The 27328-nt window shown below is 42.0% G+C and overlaps 2 protein-coding genes and 1 non-coding gene across 8 annotated transcripts in view; 2 read left to right on the forward strand and 1 right to left on the reverse strand.

Moving 5' to 3' along the window:
• The window catches only part of ENOPH1 (enolase-phosphatase 1), a 111804-nt gene that overhangs the window by 66920 nt on the left and 17556 nt on the right, over positions 1–27328 (reverse strand). Inside the window, exon 1 of one of the 5 annotated variants that reach the window (XM_073597875.1) lies at positions 6867–7279. The exons of 2 other annotated variants lie outside the window; for them this stretch is intronic. In XM_073597875.1, the coding sequence (XP_073453976.1) occupies positions 6867–6950 (84 nt within the window). In that variant the 5' untranslated portion in view covers positions 6951–7279. Of the gene's footprint in view, positions 1–6866; positions 7280–27328 lie in introns of those variants that run through there. 2 more of the 5 variants (XM_073597889.1, XM_073597906.1) reach the window with 2 other exon arrangements.
• LOC141107108 (heterogeneous nuclear ribonucleoprotein D-like) lies at positions 7378–16229 on the forward strand. 2 transcript variants are annotated; one of them, XR_012235786.1, is made up of 9 exons: positions 7378–7559; positions 10928–11096; positions 12043–12204; positions 12542–12673; positions 12753–12873; positions 13941–14105; positions 15058–15149; positions 15511–15614; positions 16083–16229. XR_012235786.1 is itself a non-coding variant. In XM_073597865.1 (8 exons), the coding sequence occupies exons 1-7, from the start codon at positions 7483–7485 to the stop codon at positions 15126–15128; spliced, it is 897 nt and encodes a 298-aa protein (XP_073453966.1). In that variant the 5' UTR covers positions 7378–7482; the 3' UTR covers positions 15129–15149; positions 16083–16229. The 2 variants fall into 2 exon arrangements, 1 of the variants encoding a protein (XP_073453966.1); XM_073597865.1 differs by lacking the exon at positions 15511–15614.
• Positions 10366–10496, forward strand: LOC141125041 (small nucleolar RNA SNORA15). The gene has a single exon (XR_012241343.1). It is a non-coding gene; the product is annotated as a small nucleolar RNA SNORA15 (small nucleolar RNA).

Consider the following 27328-nt stretch of genomic DNA (forward strand, 5'->3'; position numbering starts at 1 on the left):
TGCTTTCTAAAGAAAACAAAGCCTGGGTTCACATTTGTGCAAACTGAATTTGCATTACATGTGAGTGTGCCCGGCTCGCAATAGAGCCGATTCACTCAGGTCCTGGGTGGCCGAGGTCCACATTCCAAAAGGGTCCTGTGCGTGTTTGGGTCAGTTCAGGTGCGAATTCAGGCAAAAATTTGGACCTGAATTGCACCTGAACAGGAAAGCACTGGACCCCATGCTGGGAACCGTGGCCGCACATATGTGAACCCGGCCTAAAACGTTTAACACCTTTATCATGTACCTGGAATTTATGTAGCTGACTTAAAGCGGGGTTCCACTCAAAGTTTTAACTTAATCTTACCCCCTTCAGTTAATTGAATAGATGTTCAAATGCCACACGAAAATTTTTTTTATCGCTGTAATTACCTTTATATTGTACTTTATAGTGGCACTTCCTGTCTCTCCTCCCATGGGAGAAGGCGTGTTTATTGCCTTTCCCCGGCGCCGCACTGTCTCCTGGGAGCTTAGTGTCAGGCTTCCCAAGATTCAGTGTGGAAACAATGATCATGCTTGTGAACAAGCTGTGAATGAACAGCATTCACCACATCCAGGAAATCAATGCTTGTGGGCTTCACATGTCCACAAGCAAGATGGAAACAGCCAGCATCACATTTTTTAAGTTATTCTTCAGTATGAAAACAGACAGAGGCGGAAATATTACACCCAAAATGTGAGTATTATTTTGGGATTAGCAAAGTGTCTCAATGACCAAAAAAATAAAAAATAAAAAAAAAAAAGATTGGTTGCCGGACTCCCACTTTAAATGGAATGTTCACACAAGAATAATCTCTATCAGTTGTCCCAGCATGTGGTCTGCTAACCCCTAAGTGCTGAAAACTAGGTAAACAAAACTAGATAGAAAGGCCCATGATGCACTTAAAATGTAAACAAAGGTTTCCAGTGTGCAGCTTGCTGATCTTTGCCTGCACAGTGGTTCCTGAACTTTTGGCCACAACACAGCAGTGGTATAGTGCAGCCGCTGATGTGAATAAGCCCTAATGCAATGACAACCTGATTGATGGTAGCCACAGCTATCTGTGACTGTTTGCACAAGCCAGCGATTACCTGTGGTTAAGAACAGATGATCCTATCTGAGCACAGTTTGTCTGTGTCCAACCATGATCACTGGAGGCAATTGCTGGCTGCGTGAACTGATAGCTGTGCCGGGTGCCCGCCCGCCATCAACTTATCAATGCATTATATGAGCTGAGCGGCCACAGCTTTGTACATGTCTTTACAGAAGCAGGAGTCCACAGATTACTGCCACTGGAAATCGGAGGGTATACTAATCACCTGTGTAAATGGACCCTTATGGTATGAACAGGCCACATACACCAATCCATAACTTTAATACCACCCACCTAATATTGAGTAGGTCCCCCTTTTGCCACTAAAACAGCCCTGACCTGTTGAACCATAACTGCAACTGGATCTCAGAAGGTATGCTGTGGTATTTGGCACCAAGCCATCAGTAGATGATCCTTTAAAGTGGAACTTAAATTTATTAAGTCCCAATAGATCACTTCAGGCTGTCCCCTTTTGCAGGTATAGCTATGTAAAACATTACAATTAAGTGCCTATACTGTTTAAAACCCAGTAATACACTGTCTCACCCTGCTCTGCACATGCTCGGTTGCTCTCCATTTTTAGACCTTGTGCCAAACTTGTAGAGGCCGATCTGATGACAGCCTGAAGATTTACTGCTGCTCAGGGGCTCTGGGCTTCAGTAAAATGGCAGCCTCCAGCAAAAAGAAACAGGAGCAATGCCTGAGGCAATTTACAGCACACACTAATTTCAGTAGCGTAACTATTTGGAATATACTGCATGTTCCTTGCTAAAGAACATTACTTTTTATCAAGTTGCTATGGGTAAAGTTATGCTTTAAGTTCTCTAAGTTGCAAGGTGGGGCCTCCATGGATTGGACTTGTTTTTCCAGCATATCCCAGTTGCTCAATTGGGTTGAGATATGGAAAATTTGGAGGCCATGTCAACACCTCAAACTCATTGTGTTCCTCAAACCATTCTTGAACCATTTTTGCAGGGTGCATTATTCTGCTGAAAGAGGCCACTGCCATCAGGGAATACAGTTTTAATGGTACTTGGTCCCCAACAATGTTTAGGTAGGTGGTACGTGCCAAGTAAAATACATGTGAATGGCAGGACCAACGTTTCCCAGCAGAACATTGCCGAAAAGATCACACTGCCCCCATTGACTTGCTTTCTTCCCATATTACATCCTCCATCTCTTCCCTAGGTAAGGGACGCACACACTCCCAGCTATCCGCATAATGTGGATAGAGGGATTTTAAAGGGTAAGAATGAGCGCAGGTGTGTTAGCACACTCCATGTGCCGAGCCCGCCAGGAAGTCGGCACGGCACTGCGCTAATCACAGGCAGCGAGACATTTTCTGATCTCTGCAGCCGCACATCGGGAAAATGTCTCACTGCCTGTGATTAGCGCAGCGCCGTGCCGACTTCCTGGCGGGCTCTGCACATGGAGTGTGCTAACACGCTGGAGCTCATCCTTATTAAAGGGTAGGAGTTGGAAGCAGTTTTAAAATGATTGTAAAGCTTCATTTATTTTTTTGAATAACAAACATGTCATACCTGCTCTGTGCAAGGGTTTTGCACAGAGCAGCCCCAATCCGCCTTTTCTGGGGTCCCCCCCCGCTCCTGGCATCTCCTCTTGAGTGCCCCCCTCGGAAAACCGCTTTCCATGGGGGCACTTGTGCGGGCGCTCTCCTGAGTCCTGCTGCTGCGTCCATTGATAGACAGCAGGACTCAGCCCCGCCCCCTGGATTTGATTGACAGCAGCAGGAGCCAATGGCTCCCGCTGCTATCAATCTATCCAATGATGACCCGAGACAGCGGCTGGAGCTGCTGTGCTCGTCCCCATCACTGGAACGATTGGGCTTAGGTCAGAAAAAGGGGGGGGGGTGTCGTGCTGCAGCACAAAAGGTTTTTCACCTTAATGCATAGAATGCATTAAGGTGAAAATCCGTGAAGGTTTACAGCCCCTTTAAGCTTATTTAGGCTGGCCATAGACAGTATGAATCTTGGCCAGTTCAGCAGGAACCAGCCAAGAATCGAAACGTGCGGGCAGGCTGAATGTACCAAGTTGATCGATCAACTCACTTTTATGGCATGTTCATTTTCTTGGAACAAGAACGGGGGTGCGCATACCCCACACCAAAGCTACGGGAGGGAAAATGACATGACGTTTACTAGGATTTTAATAGATGGTAGGATTATTGCATGTAGTGTTTAATACTATTTGGATGTAGACCAGAGATCTCCAAACTTTCTAAACAGGGAGCTGGTTTACTGCCCTTCAGACTTTAGGGGGGCCAGACTCTGGCCATTGGGAGTAGAAAAGTTCCCATTGTTAGTGGGAAAAAATAACGTCCCATCTTTGATGTCAGCGAGAGGAAAAATGTCCCATCATTGATGTCAGCGAGAGGAAAAATGGCCCATCATTGATGTCAGCGAGAGGAAAAATGTCCCATCATTGATGTCAGCGAGAGGAAAAATGTCCCATCCTTGATGTCAGCGAGAGGAAAAATGTCCCATCCTTGATGTCAGCGAGAGGAAAAATGGCCCATCATTGATGTCAGCGAGAGGAAAAATGGCCCATCATTGATGTCAGCGAGAGGAAAAATGTCCCATCATTGATGTCAGCGAGAGGAAAAATGTCCCATCATTGATGTCAGCGAGAGAAAAAATGGCCCATCATTGATGTCAGCGAGAGGAAAAATGGCCCATCATTGGTGTCATTGGAAAAATGTCCCATCATTGGTGTCATTGGAAAAATGTCCCATCATTGGTGTCATTGGAAAAATGTCCCATCATTGGTGTCATTGGAAAAATGTCCCGTCATTGGGACCAATTGTTGAGATCATTAGGAGGGAGGAATTGTGCCCCATTGTTGGAGTCATAGTGGAGGAAATGTGCCCATTCAATGGTCTCAGTGGGGGGAATTATGTCCAAGTACCCCAAGGGCAGGATAGAAGCAAGCAATAGGCCGCAGTCTGGAGACCACTGATGTAGACCACACAATCTTCCTATTTGCAAGTTTTTATCCACCTTAGTACAAGGTCAACACATCTTTAGATTATGTTAGTTTCTAAAAAATATGCAGAACTCCTCTCTTAAAATCTGATTTTTCAATGGGAGAAATTGGGAAGTTCAAAAAATGTAAATCTCAATCTAATTTTGGAAGTTTATGGAGAATTGATGGTCTACATCCTAATAGTATTAAACACTACATGCAATAACCCTACCATTTATTTATATCCTAATAAACATTAGGTAATTTGCCCTCCCGTGTCTTTGGTGCAGGAATATGCACTCCCCCTATTCTTGTTCAAGTAACTGTCGGCATTTAGGCCGGGTTCACACCTATGCAAATAAGATGTGGGTTTCACAGCATCCCATTCGCATAGCAGGAGATTGTGACCCCGCTCTCTATAGAGCCGATTCACACGTCTCCGTAGGGGCTCCGGTGCGATTTGCACAGGAGCCCTGGGCGTCTTTTGGTCCGTATCAGGTCCGAATTCAGCCAAATATTCTAGCTGAATTCAGACCTGAACCTGTGAATGGAGACGCACCGGACTCCTGCTGTGAGCCGCTGCGTGTTATAGTGTGAACCCAGCCTAAAGGAGCAGGAATCTCTTTTTTTGTAGATTTTTTTTTACTGAACTTAAAAGATGTTTTACAAAATAAAGCTTATTGGGCATACCAAAGAAGCTTCTTTTTGGGTGACAAACACGCATAGGGCAGCCCAATCAAGTGGATGGGCTGCCCTAAGCAACATGCGAAATCACAAGAAAATCGCAATGTCAAAATCATGCAGCAGGAACACTCGTTCCCGCTACGTGATGATGCGTGGCCTTACATATTTCTTTTCTATATTCCCTTAAAGCATAGGTTCACCTTTACAGAAAATCTGTAAGGTGAATTTACACTTGACCCTCCCCCCACCCAACTGTACCTGAGCCCCGAGATCACCCGCTGTGAGACATCAGATCGGTCTGATTCACACCTATGCATTTTTAGTGCTTTTTGCTTTTTTATAGATTTGCACTGCAGTCCATTTAACATTTTTTTCCAATGGAACACGTTCTGTAGTGCAAATCAGCAAAATGCACTAAAAATGCAAAGGTGTGAATCAGGCCTTACTGATCACTGCGGCTTTCTCTCCTCATCTCCAGCGCTGACAGGATAGGCAGGTTCTGATTGGTTGGCGCCGTCCATGTGATGGAGTCGACCAATTAGAATGCTTCCTATACGTACCTTTACTAGGTACATCTAAAGTGATTGTAAAGGATCGTTTTAAAAAAAATAACACGTCATACTTACCTCCACTGTGTGGCTCGTTTTGCACAGAGTGGCCCCCAAACATCCTCTTCTGGGGTCCCCCGGTGGCTCTCGCAGCTCCTCCCTGCATCAGATAACCCTCTAGACCAGTGATGGCGAACCTTGGCACCCCATATGTTTTGGAACTACATTTCCCATGATGCTCAACTACACTGCAGAGTGCATGAGCATCATGGGAAATGTAGTTACAAAACATCTGGAGTGCGAAGGTTCGCCATCGCTGCCCTAGGAGAAGCGCTCTCCCGATTGGGTTACCTTGTGAGCACGCTCCCGAGTCTAGCATTTGTGTCCATAGACACGAATGCCGGACTCAGCCCCGCCCCCCCTGGCACCCACATCATTGGATTTGATTAACAGCAGCGGGAGCCAATGGCTGTGCTGCTATCAATCTAGCCAATCAGGACATGAGACACCGGCTATAGCTGTGTGCTCATACCCGGCACGAGAAAAAAAAAGGGTTCAGGTAAGTAAAACGGGAGCAAAAATTTTGTCGGATGTGAACACAACGTGCGATTTGCGTTTTATTAGTACGGGTTTCGTCAAAAAAAAAAAAAGGTATCGTAAGAGCAAGACTACGCATGTTCAGAAACAAAAGAATACATACAAAACTAGTCAACGCGTTACATCACTTCTGACGTTGTATTCTGTTGTACGAAAACTTTCGTATTGTGAGTAACCTCTTCATTTTCGACATGAGACTAGCATAACATGCCACAAAAAAAAAAAAAACGGACGTTGGGTCGTCTGAAAATCTAAGCGTGTATACGAGGCTTTAGATCAGGGGTCTCAAACTGGCGGCCCTCCAGCTGTTGTGAAACTACAAGTCCCATCATACCTGTGGGAGTCATGCTTATAACTGTCAGCCTTGCAATGCCTGATGGGACTTGTAGTTTCACAGCTGGAGGGCCGCCAGTTTCAGACCCCCGCTTTAGATTCCGCAGGGATTTCAAGTGTTAAGTGGCAGCTGAATATGTCACAGTAGGTGATCACGGGACTTCTGTATAATGACACCAATGGGGATGGGAAGGTTTACAACCCCTTTAAGGCCCGTAAACACGATATGAAAATCGGAAGTAAAATTCCATTTGACAACCGATCTGCAGATTTTGGGATCGTTAGTATGGTGCCAAGTGTAAGTTAACTTCACAGCTTTTCTGTAAGGTGAACTTACCCTTTAAATTGAGTTAAGGGGGCGATTTATGTAGATCAATGGAGGGAGTGTGAATGAGCCCCATTGCTGCTCACACTCAGCTGGAAACAGAGAATTTTCAAACACAGGAGGCAACCAATCAGCTTCAATCTTTTATTTTCAAAGCATAACTGAACGAGCTAAAGCTAGACGCTGATTGGTTTGCACCAGATTTCATCCATTTTCCCCCCGTAGATTAGAGAAGGACTGTAATTTAAGACATAAGAGCTATCCATGTCCTATGAGATCCCTTACCTTGACAAAGGTAATCGGGGTGGTGGTGCCCTCGATATCTAGGAGCACAGTACTGACACAGGCCGGCACGGTAAGTGAGCCCATGCTTCTCCAGCAGTGTGTGCGGCGGAGGGGCGGAAGCTGCAGTGTGAGGAGGAGGCGGGAGCACTCCCTATCAATGTGCTTCCACTGCTAACATGGACGAGGCTACTCCCAGCCCGCCTAATCCCCGCTGTGTGTATGTGTAAGCGGCGCTTACTTATGTACAGCTCGGGGGGTGGGGAGCACTTCTATATATTTTACACACCGTCCACAAGGCGCATCCCTCCCAACCAGGCCTTCTGCACACGGCCTCAGCACCTCTCCTCAATTTCCACGCTCCCCCTTTGTCTCCCCTACGCAGCCCCCGCCCAACCTTCTCCACTTCCGGTCGTGCCCCCTCCCCCCAGTCCGTTTTCAGCCAATAGAGGGGGAGCGCTCTCACGTGACGCGTCGAGAATGGCGGCTCGCTATTGGCTCCCGCTTCTGATATATAAGCTGAGGGCGGGCTGCGGGAGGATCTTTTCCGTTGTTGTCTGTGGCGGAGACGGGTCAGGTCTCTTCCTTGTAGATTTCGTGGCTAACCGTTGGTGAAATCATGAGCGGGTACAGTAACGCGGACGAATACTCCGAAGGCGCCAAGATCAACGCCAGCAAAAACCAGCAAGATGATGGGTGAGTGTGGGGAGCGCTGCTCTTGGCCTTGTAGGGTGATCGCGTGTGGTGGGAGCGAGGGAACATAGCGGAGGGGAAGGAATTTTACTGCTCCCTTAGGGGGTGACAATACTGCCGCTGCGTTGTTAGCGCCAGTGCAATTTGCGTTCTTTCCGAATCGCATGTCGTCAGCAGTAGCCAATGAGGAGAGAACGGGCGGAGCTATTTCACGCTTGCTTCTGATTGGCTCACTGGATGACGTCAGCGCGTCTGCCTTCCCTTGTAAGTATGCAGCCGTGATACGCTGACGCTCGCACTCTAATAGAGCTTCTAATTATAACCGCTCATAATGACTGCCTATGGCATAGACGGAGACTATAGCAGCTGCTCATGGCAACCAATCGGCTTCTAGCTTTCATTGTAAAAGCGTATCTAAGCAAACTGGTTAGGTTATTCTGCACTTCTGCTCCAGCAGTTCCAATACCCCCCATAGTTTTTACGTTGGCAGGATGATTAGGTTTCTACCAGTGTGTGTATTGTGTAGGCTTTCTCAGGTAATCTTAAAGGCATATGGGTTGATTTACTATAGCTGGAGTGCACAGTCTGGTGCAGCTCTCTACATAGAAACCAATCAGCTTCCAGCTTTTTTCAGCAAAGCTTCATTGAACAAACCAAAGTTAAAAGCTAATTGGCTACCATGCACAGCTGCAGCAGATTTTGGCCTCTCCAGTTTTAGTAAATCAACCCCTGTAGTCCACATTCTGGAAAAATGTATAGAACACCATTATTGATGAAAAATTAAATTCATGTGGGTTTTTTTTTTAAATGGCACCTGCAGAAAATTGTACCTTTTGATCAGTGTATTATGAGTGCAATGTACAGGCTCTTTTTTGATTCAGGTAGGAGTGTGGAGGAAGTAAACTGGTTGAATGTGCTCCATTGTGATCTACGGGTCCGCCTGCCTTTGTTAGGTGGTATTGTAGTCTTTTCACTCACAAGTGAATGGATAATAGCGCTCCACCCATCTACAAAAGAAAAATGCAGGACTCCAGGTAAGTGGGGGAGGGAGGCTGGGGGAATGGGATCATGCTAAATGTTACAGCCTACATATGGATGTAACAAACTTGGTTGCAAAGCTGAGCCCAACCCCCCCCCCCATGGAGCTGTGTTTTGTTTTTGTTTTTTTCTGTGACCTCTGACCCAGAGCTGGCATCTATAGAAAGCAAGGAGCATCATCTCCCCAAAAGTGAATGGCTTCCTCCCCAGCTTTCCTTATTTAGCCTTCATCTAGCATTTAATCTCTATTCTGTAGTAAGGATGCCTCCCATTTTAACATGTAGTCAACTGTCTGGTGCCAGTACTGCTCTGATTTCAAAATGACATGAATGAAGACTCAATAAAATGCTTAAAGTGATTGTAAAGGAACCGGTTTTTATTTTTAAAAAAGTTATACTTATCTGCTCTGTGCAGTGGCTTTGCACAGCCCTGATCTTCTGCCAGCGCTCTTATCGAGTGCCCCGTGGCAAGTCACTTGCTGTGTAGGCACCCGTGCGTGCTTGCTCCCTGTGTCCATGAGACCGTGGCTCAACCCTGCTCCCACCTCACTGTTTGTGAGTGATAGCAGCAGGAGCCAATGGTACCTGCTGCTGGATCTCAGCCAATCAGGAGGGAGACCCAGAAAGGCCTTGTGCACATTGGTGGATCAAGATTGGGCTTGGGCAAGTATGAGGGGGAGCTGCACACTGAAGGTTTTTACCTTCATGCACAGGATGTATGAAGGTAATCTTCAGCTTTTACAGCCACTTTAATTTTCTTAATACCAGCCTCACCTTCATAATTTAAAGCTAAACTCCATCTTTTGATATGTTACATAGCTTGTCTGGGCCTGCTTGACCCAAACTATGTCCCTCAATAACATGAGGCCACTGGATGTGCTGTATAAACTTTAAGTAGCTGTGGCCTAATACAGCATACTGCACTGTTTCAGGTTCTAGCCAAGGCATGTCTCATACCCGGAGCAGTTTATCTGATCAACACTCAGCCATTTAGAGAAAGCAATGTATTAGAAATGAATAAGCTTCCTCGAAGCTGACATCAGCCCGCCTCTGATTCAACCAATCAGAGCAAGCTTTGTAGTCATTGCTAGAATACATCGCCTTCTCTGAATGGCTGAGCGCTGATCAGATCCACTACTGTGCTTTGGGTATGAGGCAGTATATCTAGGCTTGAGCCTGGAGCACAGTGCAGTATGCAGCCTCAGCTACATGGTTTATGCACCACATCAAGCAGCCTCACGTGAGGGACATGGTACTCACTAAATATGTAAAGTCTAACAAAAGCTGGAGTTCAGCTTTAACACTGTGCTGAGGCTGAATTGCCGTAAAATGCATGTACATTTCCATCCATTTCATGCATGTTTTAACATGTGTTGACTTGTGCTGATCTTTAACGCACTTGTAAAATGCAGATCAACACATACACAACCGTGGATTTTTGTGTCCTGTTCTCACACTACAATGTAGATATTTGCCAGCACACCAAGGATCGGCACAAAGTGGTGTCCAGAAAGGACCCCTTCGTCAGACACTGCGTGACTCAAACGTTGCACGTGTTGTAAAGCGTGTTGTGATCATGCAATAAACTACCTGTTTGGACGCCACTTTGCCGATCCTTGGTTTGCTGGCAAATATCTACATTGTGACTTGAACCAGTATCCAGCTGGTTGTTGCTGCAGCACCCAAACTTTGAGAGCTTATACCAGGAATGTGTGCGATGGGAATATGAAGTATTGCTGTTCACACTGCATTGCATTAAAATCCATACATCTGCATGGATGAATTCTGCATCATCGTGTGGTGATTTTTGCAGTCAGACACCATGCTAGAGTAAACTTCAACTGTGCTTTCCTATGGCATTCTGTTTAGAATGTCTGCACTCTTGAGTACAGTTTTCCTAATTTAGTGTATGTTAGGCATTCCTTGTTTTACTTCTGTCTTTTCTCAGATTAGATTAAAAAAATGGATACATGTTGGATTTTAACCCAATGCAGGTCAGTGTGGTGTTGTAGTGTGAACAGGACACATTAAAAACAATTGTGTGTTGACTTGTATTTTACAAATGCATTAAAATGCAGATCAGTACAAGTCAATGTGAGTTAAAACACACGCAAAAGGAAATGTCAATCAATTTTCCCTGCATTCTACTGCAAGTCTGTGAATTCAGCTTTAGTTTTACACAAGCCCTGTTGCGATGGGGAAACAACAAAAACACAAAGTAAGCTTTTAAGCTAAAGCGTTAATCAGAAATATGCGATTTCCTATGTATATGTGCAGCTGATGAACTTGTTTTGTTTCTAATTCCAGTTTTTTTTTTTTTCTCTCCTTCCAAAGGAAAATGTTTATTGGAGGGCTCAGCTGGGACACAAGCAAAAAAGATCTTACAGAATACCTGACAAGATTCGGAGAAGTGCTTGACTGCACGATTAAAACGGATCCTGTCACTGGACGATCAAGGGGTTTTGGATTTGTTCTCTTTAAAGAGGCTATAAGTGTAGACAAAGTAAGTTTGTGTTTTTTTTTTTTTTTGTGTGTTGCCATACAAAGTGAAATGTTTGAGAAGTATAACACAAGCAGCTGTTTTCTAACTCAAGGACAGCACACTAGTTCTCGGCAAAGAGTGCCAATTTCAGTGAGGGGTAGTGCTTTAAAAGGATAAGTTCATCTTTCTACAATAAATAATGCACATCTTTTTGCAAGTATTAACTATATAAATGGTGACACGTAGTATGGGGAACTTCTCCGCATATAGCGGCTGCAGCACTGGGTACATGTTCCCAAAGGTGAACTTATCCTTTTAACTTGGAAGTAGTATATGGTCAGAGCTTCCCTCTGTTAAGATCACCTCAAAATAGAATATTTTCACAATTCATAAATTAACTTATGACATAACATTTTCTGATTGGGGAGTGCTGGTAGCTGTGTCCCAAGTTAGATTAGCTGGGGTGTTTTGTAGTGGAAATTTAGTTGCACTTAAACCTGTATCTTCAATGCATCTGAGCACCATAAACGCTATTTATTTCATTTTTAATATTCAAAGTCCCCCACCCATATCTCCATGCTTTATTTTGTTGAGAAACAGCCCATTTGGGCTGTGGCCATCTTGAGTAAGGGCAAATAATGTAGCCTTTACTTCTTGGCATCCATCTGCCCTTAGCTCATGCATGCAGGAGGGTGTCCTTGGCTGAGGAAACCCCTCCTGGGGCGTATGACATTTGCCTAGGCAAAGCAGGCAGTAACTGAAGAAATATAACAGTCTAAAACTAGTAAATATCTTATTTACTCATTCTAGCAGCATGAGGATTAAAAATAATCTGTTGATTGGGAGAGTGATGTTTCACTTAATGCTGAAATTTGATTTTGGTCTTTTAGTCTTTCTATGTAGCAGTCTTGCTTGACTTTACTTGGCCAATAGAGTAACAGGTTGATCTGCTTTTATTAAACTCCAGGTACTTGAGCTGAAAGAACACAAACTTGATGGAAAACTTATTGATCCCAAAAGAGCAAAGGCATTGAAAGGCAAGGAGCCTCCCAAGAAAGTCTTTGTTGGTGGCCTAAGCCCCGATACTACAGAAGAACAGATCAAGGACTACTTTGGCGGTTTTGGGGAAGTAAGTAAACACACTATTGCTCCAGAAGCCACTTGTACAAAGTTTTATTTATTTTTTTCTGGTCCGTTTTAGTTGGAGGGGTCCTTGTGACAGTTACTTGTAAGATTATATGACTCCGTATTGGAGTATGCTTCTGTTCAGGTTTTGTATAATGCACCATATGTAAACATGTTTGATCTTGACAAAGTTAAACCCTGGCTAACATAAACTAGTGATAAATATTTTGGAGTTTTGCTTTCTTGTGTATGAAGCTATCTGGAATTTGAAAAGTTATGTTACAAAGTACGTTTTGGGCCCTGCAAAAGGTTTGGTATAAATTGCTGGAACTTTTTTGTAGATTGAGAACATTGAACTTCCCATGGACACAAAGACCAATGAAAGGAGAGGCTTCTGTTTCATCACATATGCAGACGAGGAACCAGTAAAGAAGTTGTTGGAAAGTCGATATCACCAGATCGGCTCAGGAAAGGTAAGATGATGGACCAAGGCTCCCCCCCCCCCACGTTGGCTTTCAGTATTCTGTATATTTAATGACTCTCTTTTCTCAGTGTGAAATCAAAGTTGCACAGCCTAAAGAAGTCTACAGACAACAGCAACAGCAGCAACAACAAAAAGGAGGAAGAGGTGCATCGCCAGGACGAGGTGGTGGAAGGGGGAGAGGCAGAGGAGGTATATAAAATGCTTTTCAACCTATATTGAATTGTGATGTGTAAGTGAAGCCTTCTTTCGGCAAAACTATTGTGGACAAATGGGCAAGGAATAGCCTCTTGTCAGTTTATTTCTGTCTGCAGATTTTCTGAGATGTGACTATCTCAAATACTGGATGACAAAATATTGGTTGTAGAGTTTTTTTTCTGTTGTATGTGCCTTCTGTCCAGTGTTGACCACAAACGTGCACTTTCAAGCATCTGGGTCAGGGAAGAGATACCACCACCCACCCCAGTGAGCAGAGATCAACTGTCTAAAATTGGGGGGGGCAGGCATACCCAAGATTGCTATGTAACCAGTGTTAAAATCAATCTAGTATTTTTCCCCAGAAAGGTGGAAACCTTGCTAGACAGCCACCACTCCATTGGTGAGCAAGGATGGCACTTGATGGAATTTTTAATCTGCAGAGTAAAACACAATCTTGGGAAGTAATGTAATGGGCTAAATTTTAGGGCTTAATCAAAACAGTTGACAATTCAGCAGCATGAAATTGATCCAGTACTATGATTTGGCACGCATTGTTTTCATGCAGAATGAGCCAGGCCAGACTTTAGTAATAAAGGGCTATAAACTTCAGGTTTGTGGTCTGTTTTTTATTGAATTTTTAAGTGACATAAGGCCAAACGCATAACAATCGGGATAGTCTGGTACCAGGCTTCATGCCCAAAAAAACACGCTCAGCATTTGGCCCTCAGTATAACTGAGGCTTGAAACAGGAGCATAGTAACAATTTATCATAGTTGAACCGTTTTATATAATGACCTATTTCTAGCTCCACACAGCTATGACTTACCACCTGCCATCAAATACTAACCTCAGTGGTCTTTTTTTTTTTTTTTTTTTTTGAAAGATATAAAGATATTTGTCATTGAAACAGGAAAGAATCTCCCCAAAGGGGCCACAAGCCATTCTTTCTAGTCTTTTCAATACCTGAAACAATGCAACTTTTGAAAAAATTGCAGTGATAAAAAAAAAAAACTAAGCAACTTTTTTGATGCTGCGATTTTAATGTATGTATTCCCTTAAAGGTCAAGGTCAGAACTGGAACCAAGGTTACAATAACTACTACGATCAAGGATATGGAGGCTATGGAAACAACTCTTACAGTGACTCGTACAACAATTATGGTGGATATGACTATTCAAACTATGGAAACTATGGTGGATACAATCAAGGTTACACAGACTACAGTGGTGAGTGGAAAACTTATTAACCACTTGAGCTCCGGAAGATTTTTTTTTTTTTTTTCCCCCTTTCTTGGCCAGGCCATCTTTTTGCCATTTGGCACTGCGCTACTTTAACTGGCATCTGCGCGGCCAACCAAATGAAATTTACCACTTTTCCACACAAATGGCGCTTTCTTTTGGTGGTATTTGATCACCACTGGGTTTTTTGTGATCTAAACGAAAGGCGGAAAATTTTGAAGAAAACTTTTTTACTTTCACCCATAAAACATCCTATAAAAAAAATCAGATTTCTTCATAAATTTTGGCCAAAATGTATTCTGCTACATGTTTTTGATATATAAGTATCTGTAATAAATTAAATAAAATATATAAAAAATCCCAATAAGTGTTTTTATTTGGTTTGCGTGAGAGTTAGTGCCTACAAACTATGGTGTGTGTATATATACTGGATTTTTTTTAACACTAATGTCTGCAATACTGCGGCAGTCAATCTGACATTGCTGCTGGGGGGAACCAACTGCCACTGACTTAACAGTGATCAGCGATATTACTAATGATACTGGCTGGGAAGGGGTTAACATCTAGGGATGATTGCTGAAAGATTGCTCCCTCTGTACAGAGCCCTGTATTGTTGACCTGGCCATGAATCATTGGCTGGGACCTGCTGACAAGCTCCAGCTGTGTACACTCACAGCAGGGGGTGCACATGTGTGCCCCAAACCTGGAAGTAGGCAGCAACATATGGGTAACCTGCTAAACAGGCAAGTTAAGAATTAAGTGTTTAAAGACAAACCATAGTGGACATGTTCTTTAGCGCACACTTTTTATATTTTTTTTTTTTTTGGCTCCCCCCCCCCCCCCCCCCGCTGTTTCATTGCTTTGTATTGAACTGTCTAACGTAACCTTCAAGATGTTGCTGACCTCTAATATTTTTATATTTTAACTTGTTTTGCTGCAGGCCAGCAAAGCACATATGGCAAGGCATCTAGAGGAGGCGGAAGTCACCTAAATAACTATCAGCCTTATTAATGGCTTTTACAATTGCATCAGGTATGTATAAAGCAGAATGGATATTTTAAACTTTTAAAGTCTTAAACTTTAATAAAGAGAAATTTAATCTGTGTGGACTCCTTTTTATAAATGTAAAATTGTGAACAGCTTTGTTAATTGTATTGCATAGTGTGTTTTTTTAGAGCTTTAACTTAAAGACGAACCTTGAGTATTTTTCCCTATTAAGTAAACTCTTTAAATTTGTTTAATCTGGTCTTTTTATGCCAGATGAACTAAGGAATAAATGAGCAAATTTTTTTAAAGTAAATACCAAGGTAAAGTACTGAAATGGGTACAACTTAAGGTAAAGAAGAATTGTTGTCTTCTAACTCTGACATTATACCTTGTTTGTACCCGCCAGCGGGAACTTCATTGCAGGCCGTGTGTCACCCTGACCACGTCTATCTCTGGGGTCGCACGTTGTGGGCAGAGTGCAAGGCGTACACCAGAAACCGCTGTCCTGTGGTATGGTCTCTTCCAACTTCATGTACCAGCGTAAAGATTTAAACTGGGAAAAACTACTTCAGACTTTGCTTCTTAACCTTCAAAGTCTTTTTGTTAACGTTCATTAATTGTTTTGCAGGCATTTTTTTTAAAGTAAATGAATTCACAGCTTAATATTGGCTTTTCTTAAAGGGATGTATCCAGAGCTTTTGTTTATTTTTAGGATTAATGTTTACTTCCTTTCTTTATAGCTAATAGTGAAATCTGCAGAGGACTTATTTAACTGGAGGGTGAAATGTTTCTATGATTATATTATATGCACATAATTTAATTTTTTTTTTTTTTTTTTTTATTTGTAGACTTGAAACATTAGTTGGGGGTAAATGCCTAGCAAAGGATATGACTGCATATGATTTTTCTTAGAGGCTTTTTAAAATGGGCTATGCAAGGCTAATCTTGCCAAAAATCTAATACATGTCTGTCTTATAGGTAGCTATGGCTAAGGATCGACTACAGGAGGCTTTCATCCAGACTGGGAGTTTACAATTTTCTCTTATGAGGACTTTGTGTACAGGACACGCTTGTGTCTTGATGTAAATAGCATCTGGTCCCCCCCCCCTTTTTTTTTTTTCTATCCATGATCTGTCAACGTCATCTGTGTATACAGTGATTTTATGTTCCCCCCCCTAATTTTATGTTTATAAAATGTAATTTTGTGACATTCACTGCAGTGTGTCCAGTGTGATTTATAATAAAATTTTTAAAAAAAAATTATGATTGCGAAATTTATCTTTAACTTCATTGTTAGAATGCCAGCAGCTGCACATAAAATGCAATTCTTTTTAGCCAGTAAACCACCCTGTACACAGTAGCCTAAGTACTGCAACTAGAATCTTTCACTGGCCACCCTTGTGCTGTAAGTGGCAAGAAATTTTACTTCACAACAGCAGAGTTGCCTTCACTCAGATGTTCCCCTTTGCACCTACAATGTCAAACTTTAAATTAGCCTAGTCAAGTGAAATTCTCTAACTGCCCAATCATGCAGATGAATATAAACATTGATTTTTAAATTAGAGTGGAATTCCAGGTTTATTTTGACTAGTCTTGCTTGGGCCAAGCTGCCCAAACATTACTGATTCATGTGCTATAATATAAAATTGTGCATACAGCATTCAATTCTGTACACGGAGGGTGAGGAACACTGCAAAAGGCAAACCAGAGTGGCAAATAAAAGCTCCATCTCATTGTGCTGCCAGTGCACTGCACATAGTTAAGAATTTTTTTTTTTTTTTTTTTTACTTGGGTGGATGCAAGTAAAATACTTTGTTTCCTTTAACCACTTCAATGCTGGCACTTTTACCCCCTTCCTGCCCAGGCCAGCTTTCAGCACTATCCCTCTTGAATGACAGTTGTGCAACAAATATATATTTTTTTGCAAACAAATTTTTTTTTTTTTTTCTTAATTTAGGCCAGATGTATACTACTAAATGTCTTTGGTAAAAAGAACCAAAATCTGTAAGTTAGAGTCCACAAACTGAGGGGAAGGGCTTGTGTATATAGCTCAATCCTGATGTACTTGACAGCATTGAAGCATGAAAATGCCAGAACAGTACAAATGGGCCCCTTTTTGGAAAATACAGTCCAAGGTACTGAGTGGCTTTTTTTTTTTTTTTTTTTTGGAGAGGGGAGTCAAATATTTTTTGGAAAAAGTTACTAAACCCACAACAGTAAAATCGGTCTATATGCAGAATAGCGTGCTTGTTATACTCACTGTGGGTCGCATCCTGTATGGACAGATCCTCCATAATAGAGTGGTCTCTATTGCTGGAGAGAACATTTCCTGCCTTGAGCTTTTCAGGTCACATGATATCACGTGGGTGTGTATACAGATCCTAAATCACAGCCCAGTCCGTCCCTCCCTCCATGCCCAGTAACAAAAAAAAAGTGGGTTAATTCATGATAGATCCACCTCCCATAACATGAGGACACAGGCTGTAATGGAAATTTCCTCCTAACTGGACAGACTGCAGTTTATCACATGACTGTGGTATATAGTGGCAGTATTTTAATGTAAAGATTTATAAGCTTGGGATGGATTAACAATTTTCTTATTACTGGGTTTTGTAACTTTTTTTTTTTTTGGAACCAACGGTCACCAGTGTTAAACAAACATAATTATTTGATCTCCTGCGGATTGTAAGTTTTGCCCACTTGCAAAGAAATTAAGGGTCTAATTGTTTATCATAGGTGTATTATATATAATAGAATATCAACCAAAAACACCTGATACAAATGGTGTAAAATAAGCATCTCGTCATCCAACAATAATACTTGCTACAGTATGTGGTGCACAGATTACTCCTACCAATTTAATAAGGTGCTCTTAAGGACAACTGTCCACAGATTCTTTCTTCCATTCAAACCTCATCAGGGACAAGCTTGTAGACCTGTACAAGGCTGGAATGACTGCAAGAAGCTTGATGAGAAAATTGCTGGAGCAATTATTACAAATGGAAGAAATTCAAAATAACCATCAATTACCCTTGGTCTGGAGCTCCATGCAGGATTTCACCTCATGGGGCAAGGATGATCATGAGTAATCTCAGTTCAGCACTACATGGAAGGAGCTTGTGAATGAGCTTAAGGCAGTTGGGACCAAAGTCACCATCAAACCATTGGTAACAATACACTATAAAAAAAAAAATCAAGTGCTTGCAAAAGTGTGCACACCCTCTTATAACTGGGGATGTAGCTGTATTAAGCAATCACATTCAAACTCATGTTAAATAAGAAGTACACACATCATTTAAAGTGCCTCTGATTAACCCCAAGTAAAGTTCAGCTGTTCTAGTCACATCCTACAGCAAAAGCCAAGGTCTGCAGGGAGCTTCCAAAGCATCAGAGGGATCTCATTGTTAAAAGGTATAAGTCAGGAGAAGGGTACAAAAGAATTTCCAAGGCAATAGATATACCATGGAAGACAGTTATCACGTGGAGAAAATACGGCACAACAGTGACATTACCAAGAAATGGACTTCCCTCAAATTCATGGAAAGACGAGAAGAAGGCTGCCAAGAGACCTACAGCAACATTAAAGGTGCTGCAGGAATATCTGACAAGTACCAGCTGTGTGGTACATGTGACAATCTCCCGTATATTCTTAAGACGAAAAACATCCAAGCCCGGCTAAATTTTGCAAAAACACATCTGAAGTCTCCCAAAAGCATGTGGGAAAATGTGTTATGGTTTAATGAAACCAAGGTTGAACTTTTTGGCCAGAATTCCAAAAGATAAGTTCGGCGCAAAAACAACACTACACATCACCAAAATAACACCATACCCACAGTAAAGCATGGTGGTGGCAGCATCATGCTTTGGGAATGTTTTTCTTCAGCTGGAACAGGGGCCTTAGTCAAGATAGAGGGAACTATGAACAGTTCCAAATACCAGTCAATATTGGCACAAAACCTTTAGGCTTCTGCTATAAAGCTGAACAAAGAGGAACTTCATCTTTCAGCATGACAACAACCCAATACATACATCCAAATCAACAAAGGAATGGCTTCACCAGAAGAAAATTAAAGTTTTGGATTGGCCCAGACCTGAATCCGATTGAAAATCTGTGGGGTGATCTGAAGAAGGCTGTGCACAGGAGATGTCCTCACAATCTGACAGATTTGGAGTGTTTTTGCAAAGAAGAGTGGGCAAATATTGCTAAGTTAAGATGTGCCATGCTGATAGACTCATACCCAAACAGACTGAGTGCTGTAATAAAATCAAAAAGGTGCTTCAACAAAGTATTAGTTTAAAGTGGATGTAAACCCAAACATTTTTTTTTTTTATGTCATAATGTAGAGAATAAGATTTCCTATCATTTGAGCCCAGTCTTGCCACAAAGTTAATCCAGCTCTGAGCAATCCTCTTTTATTGTTCAGTGAGATAAAACTTGACAAACAGAGAATCACTTTGTCAAATCCTCCCTCTTGCTGTGAGTGACAAGTGATTTACATATCTCGTGCACTAGCCTAAGACATGCATTATTTTTTAATTCCCTCCCACTCCTTTCTTCAGCAGCTCTGCAAGGATTGGCTGCTCCACACCTCAGCATGATTTGGCATGCTGAAGTCATGTGGTTACTTTCCTGTCTTTTCACTGGATGTTAGAGATCATAGCAGAAGTTCAGTGTAAGAAATACACAGGAGAAAATGCATATTGACAAGGGGAGTGTAGAGGTGAGCGGGGAGTCTACTGACATCACGACTCCACCCACCGAGCTCCAGACAACAGACCCACCCACAGAATATGCAGTTTTTCGGGTCTAATAACAGACAGAGGGGAGACATTTGACAGGTGAAGATACATGCAGGAGGCATGTATATCCTTATAGATAACCCCTATGGCAGTAGTTTAGAAAGGATGACATTGGGTTTACATCCACTTTAAGGGTGTGCACACTTATGCAACCATATTATTTTCGTTTTTTATTTTTACTTCCCTCTGCCTAAAAGATTTAAGTTTGTTCAACTGAGTTGTACAGTTTATAGGTCACATAAAAGGTAGAAAAAGTTTTCAAATTATCTATCTTTGTCTCATTTCTTTACATTACAGAAACCTGACATTTTAACCACTTCAGCCCCGGAAGATTTGGCTGCTCAATGACCAAGCCATTTTTTGCGATATGGCACTGCGTCGCTTTAACTGACAATTGCGCGGTCGTTTGATGCTGTACCCAAACAAAATTGACGTCCTTTTTTCCTCACAAATAGAGCTTTCTTTTGGTGGTATTTGATCATTTCTGTGGTTTTTATTTTTTGCGCTATAAACAAAAAAAGAGCGACAATTTTGAAAAAAAAACACTATTTTGTACTTTTTGCTAGAATAAATATCCCCAATTTTTTTTCTCAGTTTAGGCTATGTATTTTTCTGCATATTTTTGGTAATAAATAAATCGCAATAAGCGTATATTGATTGGTTTGCGCAAAAGTTATAGCATCTACAAAATAGGGAATAGATTTACGGCATTTAAATTTTTTTTTTTTTTTGTATTGAGACTGACATTATGGCAGACACATCGGACAAATTTTTGAGACGATTGACAATTATACAGTGATCAGTGCTATAAAAATGCACCAATTACTGTATAAATGTCACTGGCAGGGAAGGGGTTACCTGTGTTCCCTGGCTGTGTTCTAACTGTAGGGGGAGGGGACTGAGTATAGGAGATGACAGATCGTGGTCCCTAGCTATTAGGAACTCACAAATCTGTATCTCCTCTCCTCACAGAACAGGGATGTGTGTGTTTACACACATTCCCCGTTCTGCCTCTCGTGTCTGATATTGCGACCGCCGGTCACGAGCATCGGCACCCCCGCAGTACAGAGGATGCGCACGCCTGCTATCCCGCTTAAAGGAGCCGATGTACAGCTACGACAGTTCGTGGGATCGTGCCGACCTGCCACAGTATAATGACGCCGGCTGGTCGGCAAGTGGTTAACAGAGGTGTGTAGACTTGTTATATCCACTGTACAAGAAACATCTTACCTCTGTGCTTGCCAACAAGGGTTTCTCCACCAAGTACCAAGTCATGTTTTGCTTGGGGATCAAATACTTATTTTACTCACTGAACTGCAACTTAATTTATAACAAGATTTGTATTGTGTTTTTTCTGTCTTTTTGGTTGATATTCTGTCTGTGTTATTTAAAATACACCTATGATAAAAATTATAGACCCTTCATTTCTTTGTAAGTGGGCAAACTTACAAAATCTGCAGGGGATCAAATAATAATTTTCCCCACTAACTGGTGTGGCGGTATAAAAAAATTAAATGTACCAGTACTTTTTTTTTTTTTTTTTTTTTTTATAAACATACAGTTAAGGTAAGTATATATATTTTAGGTCTTTTTTTCAGGTATTTACCAAAATATATTCAAGCTTTAGTTATATTAATGGATATAGGCTGAAAGTACACACTTTCAGGTTTAAATGAGGTTATGTACATCCAAATCAGAGGTAGGGTTTAGGAATTACAGTTCTTAATAGCCCCCCCCCCCCCCTTTTTCAAGGTACCAAAAGTAACTGGACAATTGAATCAAAAGCTGTTTCACGGCCAGGTGTGGGCTACTCCTTTGTTATTTCTTCATCAATTAAGCAGGTAAAAGGTTTGGAGTTGACTCATATGCCGTGTACACACGACCGGACTTTTTGACCGAACTCGTATGACGGAACGATTCCGTCAGACAATTAGATCGTGTGTGGGCTTCATCGGACCTTTTCTGTCGAAAAATCTGTCGGACTTTAGAAACAGAACATGTTTCAAATCTTTCTGACGGACTCGAGTCCGATTGAAAGATCTGTTCGTCTGTATGTTAGTCCGATGGACAAAAAAAGGACGCAAGGGCAGCTACTGGCTATGAACTTCCTTACTCTAGTCCGGTCGTACGTCATCACGTTCGAAACGATCGGACTTTGGTGTGATCGTGTGTAGGCAAGTCCGTTCCGTTGGAACTCCGTCGAAAAGTCCGGTCGTGTGTACACGGCATAAGTGTGGTATTTGCATTTGGAATCTATTGCTGTGAACCTACATCATGTGTTCAAAGGAGCTGTCCATGCAAGTGAAACAGGCCATTGTAAGGTTTCAAAAACGTAACAAATCCATCAGAGAGATAGCAGCAACATTAGGAGTGGCCAAATCAACAGTTTGGCCATTTTCCATTTTCCATTCTGGAAAAAAAGAACGCACTGCTGAGCTCAGCAACATAAAAAGGCCTGGACATCCACGGAAGACAACAGTGGTGCATGATTGCAGGATCCTCTCTACGGCAAAGAAAAACCCATTAACAACATCCAGACAAGTGAAGGACACTCTCCAGGAGGTGGGCGTATCATTGTCAAAGTCTACAATCAAGAGAAGACTTCACAAGAGCAAATACAGAGGGTTCGCCACAAGGTGCAAACCATTCACAAGCCTGAAGAATAGAAAAGCCAGATTAGACTTTGCCAAAAAACATCTAAAAAAGCCAGACCAGTTCTGGAAAAGCATTCTTTGCACAGATGAAACTAAGATTAATCTGTACCAGACTGATGGGAAGAAAAAAAAAAGTGTGGAGAAGGCTTGGAACAGCTCATGATTCAAAGCGCACATTGTCATCTGTAAAACATGGTGGAGGCAGTGTGATGGCATGAGCATGCATGGCTTCTAGTGACACTGGGTCATTGGTGTTTGTTGATGATGTGACAGAAGCATCCGGATGCATTCTGCAGTGTTTAGAGATATACTGTCAGCCCAGATTTAGCCAAATGTAGCAAAGTTGATTGGACAGTGCTTCACAGTACAGATGGACAATGATCCAAAACAAACTGCAAAAGCAACCCAGGAGCTTTTGAGGGAAACAAAGTGAAATGTTCTGCAATGGCCGAGTCAATCCTGATCTCAACCCAATTGAGCATGCATTTCACTTCCTGAAACAGCTGCAGTTAGGGCATGGCAAAGCATAAGAAAGGAGGAAACCCAGTCTTTGGTAATGTCCAGACTTCAGGCAGTCATTGCCAGCAAAGGATTCTCAACAACATATTAAAAATGAACATTTTATTTATGGTTATATTCATTTGTCCAATTACATTTCAGCACCTGAAAATGGTTGCAGTTCCTGAAATTTGTACTTGATATTTATGTTCAACTCCGTGAATATAGGCTGAAAGTCTGCACTTCAAATTAAATTGGATTGTTTCTTTTTAATTTTATTCTGTTGGCATAGAGCCAAAAGTATAAAAATTGTGCCTGTGTCCAAAATATCTGGACCTAACTGTAGTTACCATAGTAACATTACAACTCTGGGATGTGATCAAGATTTTTATTTATTTTTTTTACACTATGGTTGCTTATACAGTAACTGCATTTTACATCAATGCAGGCTAGCTTGAAAAAAAAATGCTGCTTCTACAGGAGTTTTGTGTTTTACCTGTATTAGTAGGATTGGAGTCCTGAGGTATCCCTTACTGCTTGTCGCCCCAGCCAGGTTCCGCCTCTCCTGGATAGAAATCCTTCCTTTTTTTTTAATCACTTTTATTCCTATTACAAGAAATGTAAACATCCTTTGTAAAGTGAATAGTGCGTGATCGGTCCCTCTTTATGGAGAGATGTGGGGACATGTGTCCCTCAGTTTTCTCTATGACTTCCTTCCAGCGCTGGTGGATTCCTTCTCCGGGTCCCCGATCGCAATGGAGAGTCCTGAGAAGCACCGGTGGTGGGGGGGGGGGGGGGGGAGGCGTCCCCTCCCGTCACCAGTAAGAACGATCAAGCGGCTGAACAGCCGCTATGACTGTTCTTATGGTGTAGAGCAGGGATATGCAATTAGCGGACCCATCCCATCATGCCTCTGCCTCTAGGTGTCATGCTTGTGGCTGTCAGAGTCTTGCTATGCCTCATGGGAATTGTAGTTCTGCAACAGCTGGAGGTCCACTAATTGCATATCCCTGATGTAGAGAATCCGGCTGAAAAAAATTATATCTGGATGATGCCTGCAGCTGCAGGCATCATTCAGATATCACCACTGAAAGCCGAGGACGTCATATGACAGCCTGCGGTATGGAAGTGGTTAATCACCACTGGGTATTTTATTTTTTCCTAAATAAATGGGGAAAAAAAAGCAAAATTTAAAAAGAAAAAGCATTTTTCTTTGTTTCTGTTTTTTTGTTTTGCAAATCTTTTTTTTATAAATTTAGGCCAAAATGTGTTCTGCTACATTTTTTTTTGTAGAAACTAAACCAAATCAGTGTATATTATTTGTCTGTAGGAAAGTTACAGAGTCCACAAACTATGGTATATATCTGAAAATCGATCAATCCTGATGTACTGACGGCCTCTCTCATTTCTTGAGGCATAAAAACACCAGGACTGTACGAATATCTCCCAAATCACCCCTTTTTGGAAAGTAGACCGTCCAAGGTATTTAGTAAGAGGTATGGCAAGTTTTTTTTTTTTTAAGTTGTAATTTTTTGTCAAAATGAAAAGGAAATGAAGCAATTCAATTTTTTTTTTTTTTTTTACTGTCACCAGTGCAGTAGAGCGTTATCAACGGCTGTAATGGGAAACGGGGACACTGACTGATATGATGTTTTTTAACTGTTTATTACATTTTCTTTTACAATTTTTTTGTTTTTAAACACACTAAGTGTGACCAGAACAATACAGTGTTACCATAGTAACTCTAGGGAAGTGATGAGGATTTTTTTTCTTTTATATATACACATTATGATTGTTTATACCAGTGAATTTTACTGGTATAAGCAACCATTTTTACTGAATGAAACTGATTCATTCAGTGTGTTTTGTTGTGATTAGCTGCGATTGGTCACAGCTAATCACATGAATCACTGACAGTCAACAGCTCTCTGCTCAGGGAGCTGTGGGAACCGAGATAGAGCCGGCGGGGGGACCGATGGTGCATCCACCTAGGTAAGTCCATACTTCTCTTTGAAGCCATAGGACATAAGGCATTTTGCCTTGTCCTTGCATTGGAGCTGCGCTGGGAAGCGCTGATGACCTTAATAAGGGCCAAGCTTTGAGTCGCAGCTCACTCAGGACTATGGATCCCCCTGGGACAGAGCTGAATGGTCCAAGGCTGTCACATGGATGAGCCACATGCTCCTCCATACCTGGAAGTAGGGGTTTTCCCTTCAGCTTCAAGCACTAAATAGAGCATCAAGTGGGATACATTAGACAGCTATAGACTAAGGCCTCTTGCACAGGGGAGTAAAAAATGGCATGTTTTTTACTGATTTGACATTAGATGCATTGTTGTCTACGGAACAATGCACACAGCTGAATAAAGATTAGTAATAAGTACAAAGCCATAAAACAAAAATAAAAAATGTTATATTTGAGTGCAGTAACTTACTTGCATACACATTTATGAACATGTTTATTCGAGTATAATTGAGGATATTACATCACTTGCATTTATTATTATTATTATTATTAATTTTTCTTGTCTATATGCTTACGTGCCTATATGCGTGCTTACACAAAGTCTTTATGGAACATTTTACTCAAGATCTTTTTGTCAACAGGATCCAGAGTATAAACATTAGTAAATTATTATGCCTTTGTGCAACTGGCCTAAGGGAAAAAAAAAAAGACCATAGAAAACACACTTGCACTACTTACATTAAAAAAAAAAAATAAAGTTTAATAATTCAATATTGAATATAAAGTTGCATACATTTGTATCTTTTCTATCCGCCTGGAACTCTGCTTTACAGTGTTTTTTTTAGCCAATATAATAAAATCCTCCCATCCCCTCTGTAACATAATGATGTGTCCCAGTGCCTGTATTATATAAAAAAAGCTGCCAATTTGTACATACAACAGAGCATCTCCCGGCGTTCACGTGACTCCTCGGCTCTCTCCTCTGCCCGGCTGACAGCTCCAGCGGATGGGGCCGTGCCCTGCCGCTGACGTCCACCGGGGAGGAGAGAGAGCTTGAGGAGTCAGGTGAGCGCCGGGAGACGCTCTGATATAGGTACAAATTTTTTTTTTCAGAATATAGGCAGAGGGACATAATCTTATGTTAACTTTAGACAGGCAGGGGTGGGGGGGGGGGTAGGAAAGAGAAGGACAGAGCAGGGCTGCGGATTTTGGAGGCACGTAAACTGACCATGGTGTCAGGGCTCAGCAGCCATGATAAACCGTGGTCAGTTAACAGGGGAGAGGGTATAGCCAGGCAGGATCAGCCAGTATTTTAGGTGATACAGGGTGCCAAATTACACAGCACAGGCACTGTGCTGTATAACATGCTTTAAGGGAACAGGATTTTTTTTTTTTTTTTTTAGGGTACCAAAACACTAGGGTTTTTATATGGGAAAGCCATTATGATCACTCAGTAAGGGTAGATTTAGACGTGCGTCTAATTCTCCCTTACCTCTGAAGCCCAATACGCTTCCGGATCATGCTCCAGAGGCTAATGACAGGTTTGCCTGTTTTAACCCCATTTTGCCGACAATTGTGCTGCAACCGCATGCATTGCATGTGCTTCTGGGGCATTTGTGGTGCTTCCCCATCTGTACATGAAGCGTGAAGCATCGCAGCAGCATGCAAACATCCCCCCTCTTCTGCCTATTGCAGCTCAAGGGTGGGGGTGTTTGTCGAGTCAAAACGAGACCTAACTGCTAAATATAACAATGTGAATGTACAATTTATATGTAAAGTGCTGCGTAAATTGACGGTGCTATATAAGTACCTTAAATAATAATAATAATAATATAGTTTAGACAGGTGTGGGACAGAAATTCATATTTCTACTTTGGGTACTTTGTACAATTTGTGTTGTGTCATCAATCACCCACTGACTAAGAGGGTTCACCTTTGAAACTAGTCAGCAGTGATGCATGCTGAAGACAGCAGCTGCATACACTCTATCAAGATCTACTACTAGGACTGTTGTACTGTGAGGATTCTCTTTTTGGAGGCTATTTCTGGAACCCCCTTCAGTAATTTGAAACAACCTTGTAACTAAAAAGAAGTCAATTATTTCTATATGATTGATTACTAAACTCATACATGTTAAGCCCCTTTTACACAGGGCGGATGCCAGCAGCATATCCGCCCGCTTAGCAGACCTCTCTGCTGATCCCCGCTGAGCAGGCAGTTGACAGGTCAGTGTCCGGTCTGCAGATGCAGCACGCTGTTCTCTATGGGGTGGTCAGATGGAAACAGACCTCCTGTCTGTTTCAATCC

This window comes from Aquarana catesbeiana, linkage group LG01 (genome assembly GCF_042186555.1).
Source record: "Aquarana catesbeiana isolate 2022-GZ linkage group LG01, ASM4218655v1, whole genome shotgun sequence".
Taxonomy (NCBI): Eukaryota; Metazoa; Chordata; class Amphibia; order Anura; family Ranidae; genus Aquarana; species Aquarana catesbeiana.

Bases quoted from the DNA above. Each gene is read 5' to 3' on its own strand.
- LOC141107108 (XM_073597865.1), top strand. From the start codon at position 7,483: ATGAGCGGGTACAGTAACGCGGACGAATACTCCGAAGGCGCCAAGATC. The intron at 11,097-12,042 runs GTAAGTTTGTGT...ATTAAACTCCAG, and splicing joins AGGCTATAAGTGTAGACAAA to GTACTTGAGCTGAAAGAACA. The intron at 12,874-13,940 runs GTATATAAAATG...ATTCCCTTAAAG, and splicing joins AAGGGGGAGAGGCAGAGGAG to GTCAAGGTCAGAACTGGAAC.